The 5,707-nt window shown below is 42.4% G+C and overlaps 1 protein-coding gene across 1 annotated transcript; it reads right to left on the bottom strand.

Moving 5' to 3' along the window:
• Nucleotides 1-721: 721 nt before the first annotated feature.
• On the bottom strand, nucleotides 722-2,072 carry LOC123164687 (uncharacterized). Its single transcript, XM_044582238.1, has 3 exons — nucleotides 1,399-2,072; nucleotides 1,204-1,276; nucleotides 722-1,099 (listed from the first exon to the last, which is right to left on the bottom strand). Exons 1-3 carry the CDS (start codon nucleotides 1,632-1,634, stop codon nucleotides 1,094-1,096), a joined length of 315 nt encoding a protein of 104 aa, XP_044438173.1. The 5' UTR covers nucleotides 1,635-2,072; the 3' UTR covers nucleotides 722-1,093.
• Between the last annotated feature and the right edge of the window lie 3,635 nt (nucleotides 2,073-5,707).

The following is a 5,707-nucleotide window of genomic DNA, read 5'->3' as shown; positions in this document are numbered from 1 at the left end:
TGATGCTATATTCTTGCAATGTGCTTTAAATGTTATGCAATAGAGTTTTCGTTGATGCATTATGTTTCTTGCCATTGTTTTCAGATAGCGACATTTGTTAATGCTCATTACATGGACAAGGCGACTTTGTTGAGTAACTATGCCAAGATTGTTGACAACGAGGAGAAAGTCATTGCATTTGTGACAAGTCTTTAGTCTTGATGAGGTTGTGGAAAGAGTAAAGAGTACTGAATTAGATGGACCCGAGTCTGCAAGTTCTAGTTATGACTAGGTTCAAGCAAATATTTGTAATACTTTCTATTTGTTCTTCCATGACTGCATTTGAGTGTCAGATCTTGTTAAACACTTCGAACAGGGTCATTTCGTGCTAAACTTTCCCAAAAGAGGTCAATTTTCGTATTTTGGCCAGGTGTGGCGAACTTCATATTTTGCTTCCGTTATATATGCGGTTTGGGTAGTGTTCCTAGTGCATTCAACTTAACTATGTTGAGGCATTCCTTGAATTGTCTGTTGAAGACGGGTATTGGATAACTCATATATAGAGAGAGGTGATACCGCTGGTGCTAATTAATTGATTTTTTGTTAAATTCTTGATTTTCTTCTCTCTTACTGTCATAGGTGCCATTTTAACTGGTTGCTTATGGCATCTTGTGTTCGAGTTTATGCTATATTTAGTTAATGTTTTCCGAAAGCACAATTGATTTTCTCCACTTGACAGAAATTTAGCAGAAAATTAATGCATAGAATAGAAGACATAAGAATACAATTTTCTTTCTCGAACGAACTCATAAGAGTTTCACACGATCTTCTCTTATGCTAAGCGACACACACAATCCAAGATATACTACAGAGATACTTGATACCACACCATAGAATAGAAGAGTTTCACACTGTACTATACCACACTGCTACCTCTCCGACTGGCACTGGTTACTGATAGAGGGTACAACAATATGGAAGTACAGCCAGAAATTTTCCCTTACTGATAGTCTGATACTACAGCACAAAGTAAAAGGCGCCTACTCCACTGGGTACTGGACATGCAACCATCCACCATGCTGAGCACCGTACGTATGTGAAGGTCCAGGTAGTACTAGAGCTGAGAAACATTTAATGAGGCAAAGGTCAAGATCAGCACTTCACATTGCGTTCTGAAACCAACAAGAACAAGGAACAGGGTGGGGCAAACTCAACGTTAGTTACCTCGGATCGAGACTCCCGCGCATCTCGTATCCCCTCCAGGGTCGTGATAAGGTACTTCACGGCGAAACCGAGGCTGGAGTTCAGTCGCAAGCAGCAAGCTTAGCTAGAAATTTTTTAAACCAAGCGAAATCACACACACAGAGAGAGAGAGAGAGAGAGAGAGAGAGAGAGAGAGAGAGAGAGAGAGAGACGTACGGCTCGTCGTCGTCACAGTCGAGGTCGAAGCGGCGGTCGCCGCCCCCGTGCTCATCAACGTAGTGCGCTGAGATCGTGGTCTTCTCCCCCGGAGGCGAGCCCGCGGCCGGGTACTGGACGGTCATGGTCACAATCTTCCCGACTTTATTCCCTCCAGACAGATCAGCAGTCACAAGGCCGGTGAGGAGCAGGAAGGACAAGACGGAGAGGAGGGGCAGGTGGTAGGGGCGAGCCATCTCTCTTCTCTCTTGCCAGACTAGGGACCGAGGAGTGAGCGAGCTTGCTACTTGGCCGGCCAAGCAAGCGAGAGAAGCAAGTATATATGGAGAGGTAAGAGCAGGGCTGAGTGCTCAGTGCTGCTGTTGCCAGTATGGTTTTAGGAGCTAAATCACCATTGATGAACTTCATATTGAAAGTAGGGGCATGAACGCAAAAGCCCCATCATGTTTTTATGCCCACCGATCTCACGCGGTACGCGCCGTGCATCTGTTACAAATACATCAGGAGCAGCAGTGCTTTGACTCCCGGTCAGATGAAAGGTGAGGATACATCAGCAGGAGCAGTACTCCATCTCATCGATCCTAACTTTGGTTAGGTTTTCTCCATTGATGTACAAGATCGAGCTTGGTGCAGAGCTGAGCTCTTGCAGCAGAAGTACATCAGCTTTGGGGACGTTGCGGTCAGAAAAGCAGAGCCCAGCAGGGCCTGGTGTTCCATCCATGCATCTGATCGAGCTCGGTGCAGAGCACTACGCGTGACCTTGTATGGCCAGCCACGCATTGTGCGCCACTCAACCGTCAAACAAATGCCAGCGGTGTGAATGTGTGCCCAAAAAGAAGGAGCAACAGTGTTTACGGGTGCTCATCTTGATTCAGGAATAACTGAAATAATTAATTAAAATAAATAAACAGCACAATTATGTTAGAGTTGAATTACAATGCTTCAGTACAGGTGGGAGATGTTCGAAGTACTCCCTCGGTCCCAAAATTTTTGTCTTACATTTGTCCAAATACGGATGTATCAAGTCACATTTTAGTATTAGATACATCCGTATCTAAACTAATTTAAGACAAAAATTTTGGGACGGAGAGAGTACTGGATTGGTTCAGAGTCACTGAGATTTAAACACAAAATTTCACACTTCAAACACAAACATGGTCAACATATCCGTTTCACTTTCCTTCTCAATCTATTTCCATAGGATGTATTCAGAAAATATGTCAACCCAGCGATGTGCGCATTGTTCAAACGGTTCATGACGTACATCTAAGATCGACCAATTTTTGTAATACAACAGAAGTACACATTTTTATACTACTATTACAAAAAATTATCTGTCCATCGTAATTAAATATTTAACGAAATATCACCTTTGCTTTTATTGACGAAAAAGGCTCGTTCCCCGTTTTATATATAAAGCACTGACCACAACAACCATCCGGATACAAACACGACACCACCACACTCTAGGCTACATACATAGATGTTGAAGCTCAGCTACATCCAGATACCACCAAGCAAACGAAAGATAAGCAACAAAGCACCACTTGAGGCAAATGAAGCATAGCCAAACATGCACGAGCCGAGGCCTCCAAAGCGGTGCTTTCAGGAAGGACACGACACCAGAGTGCCGTCACCGCCCAATCAAAATGATCTGGGATTTCACCCCAGAGTGTCTCGGAGATGATCAAGTAGCCGCGACGATGCCTTCACGAAGGAGGCGACGCCCACGGGCGCCGTCACCGACGGCCCGCCCGAAGGCAGGCAGGGTTTTCACCCCAGTTCGCATGATTCCGGTCCGAAATAGGTATGGGCACGGCCGTACCACCACCACCGACCATCGATCACCAGCCACCACGCCGCCCTCACGGCCATGAAAGCTGGGCAGCATCCGAGCCACGGGCACCACCCAAGCACCGTGGAAACCACCACCTAGGCCGCCGCCCCGCATCCGCGACCAACCCGACATCCTCGACACAAACCACCACGTAGCCGCCTGGCATAGGAGAAAGGCCGCTCCTTTCCACCCCAAAACATCCATGGCAAGGCCGAAGTCTTCTGAATACATTAGCAATACTACAGGGAGGATACAAGGCAGAAGATATTTGGATGACTGACCATATAGAACGAGCTAGTTTGCATTGGAAGCATAAATATTCTATTGTCTCATCATGGTGACAAAACACACATTGCGTACTTTCAAGCCAATTTCTCTTACTACCTCCGTCCTGGTTTATCGGTCTCCCATTGTATTCGGTGCCAAATTTTGACCATAAATTTAACTAATAAAATGTTTATGCATGTCGTAAAAAGTTATATTATTGAAAACTATGTTCAAATACGAATCTAACGATACAATTTTTGTTAACATGCACTAACATTTTGTCATTTAAATCTTTGGTCAAAATATAGCACAAATTACAAAGGGGACCAATAAACCAGGACGGAGGTAGTAATAAGGTTGTCTTTAGTAAGAATGACTCATGCCTGTGGGGCATCCGGTGATGATAGCAGCACGCCTTTGGCTCGCTTCGGTGGTTGTAGTCATCGCTAGGTGGTATATGGATCTGGATTAATTTCTATTATTTATGGTGTTCATTGTACTGCCATGATTAAATATGAATAGAACAGAATTTTTCCCACAAAAAAATATCTTCCATGACTTAACCATTCAAAAATGCATGTTTTTACGTCCATCTGGTATCACGTAATATTATAGTGATTTTCGTAGGCAAAAAGAATGCCAATAGCTTCTAATCAAGCAAAGAGAGCATAAGTTCCACTAAAATCCAAACCTTGAACTTGAATATATCACTAGCAAACATGTCCGTATGTTGCAACGGGGAAACAAACCACCTAACCTAATAATATACAAAACCAAATGATGCATCTAGTTAGTTCTTCGGTCTATACAAAATTGATATTACAATATGCCGCGTACCACAGGCATTTGTTCTCCTCTATATAGAGATGATGCACTTACCTGCAAATAAGTATGCGCTGGTGAAACAAAAGGAAATTATAACGGATATATTAAAGTCCAAGATCCATTGACAATAGGAAAAAAGATTAATCTTTTCACACAAAAAGGTAAAAAATTAAACAAGTGAAGTGCACCGTTGTATAAATCTATGGAAAATCAAATCTATGAAATTACTCACCAAGATGCACGACGAAATAGTGACATACACCCTCTGTTCCCGAATATAAGGTGCACCAGTTTTCATGCAAGTCAAACTTATGCATGTATGTTTGACCAATATTATAGAATGAAACATCAACATCTACAACACAAAATAAATAAAATGTGAAAATACTTTTCATGATGGGTGTGATGATAAAATTTTGGTATTGCGGATATTGATATTTTTTTCCAATGGTCAACATGGATACCGTCATCTTACTTGTTTCTAATCATTCACTTGTTGTTTTCTTGTAAATTTCCTTAACAGACCAAGAATATCAATTTCCTTTCTTATAGTAGGTATAGGCCACCAAGCGTGTGTTTTTTTGCAGACAACTTGGCCATCCTCATCTTGCTTGTTTCTAAAGATCCACTTGGTGTTGACGATGTTATTCTTCCCGTTGCGCTTCTCGATCAATGTATGTACATTGTTTCTTTGGAAGTTATGAACCTCTTCGTGCATATCATCTTCACATTCCGCATATTTAAGAGCTTCTTCTACCCTAAAAGATTCAATGGAACAGAGAAAGGAGTAATGCTGATAACAGTTTGTGAGCCTAGTTTTTATCGAGTGATTCTCCCTTCTTTAATCTCTCTGAGGTTTGGTTGACAGGATGGTTTTTCTTCACTCTAACCTTGACTCGTGGAAGTTTTTCTTTTCAATATGATGTTCTTCTTATTGTGGTGGTTGTTGATCTTGTTGATCCACTTCTTCATCTGTTTTGTTTGAGAGAGCCTCCTCGTTTGCTAGAGGTAACTCGGCCCATGTTTTGCTTTGGAGAGAGGACACGGCCCATAACGGAGTTCCCTTGTTAGAAGTAAGTACGTTGATCGTGATTGCATTTAGGCAAACACAAGACACCAATACAGTACGTACACAATTGGATACAATTAATCCATAGGCCAAGATGAATGTTGCCCATGGGAAGGATGATTAACACGTTCATGCATTACTTGTTGTATGCATGCTTAGCTTAGCAGCCCATGCAACGTTTTTTAGAGTGACCGGCAAACCAAACTAAACCAAAGTATGAGCAAGATGTTTCAGTAGAGTTACGATGCTAACATACAAACTGTACACACACACAGAGAGAGAGAGAGAGAGAGAGAGTTAAAATTGCATGT

Source organism: Triticum aestivum, chromosome 1D (assembly GCF_018294505.1).
Source record: "Triticum aestivum cultivar Chinese Spring chromosome 1D, IWGSC CS RefSeq v2.1, whole genome shotgun sequence".
Taxonomy (NCBI): Eukaryota; Viridiplantae; Streptophyta; class Magnoliopsida; order Poales; family Poaceae; genus Triticum; species Triticum aestivum.
Note: the sequence above shows the minus strand (reverse complement) of the source record. Positions and strands in the feature narration are given on the sequence as shown.

What these genes read in the sequence shown, in the direction of transcription:
- LOC123164687 (XM_044582238.1), bottom strand. Translation starts at nt 1,634, where the DNA reads ATGGCTCGCCCCTACCACCTGCCCCTCCTCTCCGTCTTGTCCTTCCTG. An exon ending in GACTGTGACGACGACGAGCC is followed by an intron (nt 1,277 to 1,398) that starts GTACGTCTCTCT and finishes ACTGAACTCCAG; the next exon opens with CCTCGGTTTCGCCGTGAAGT.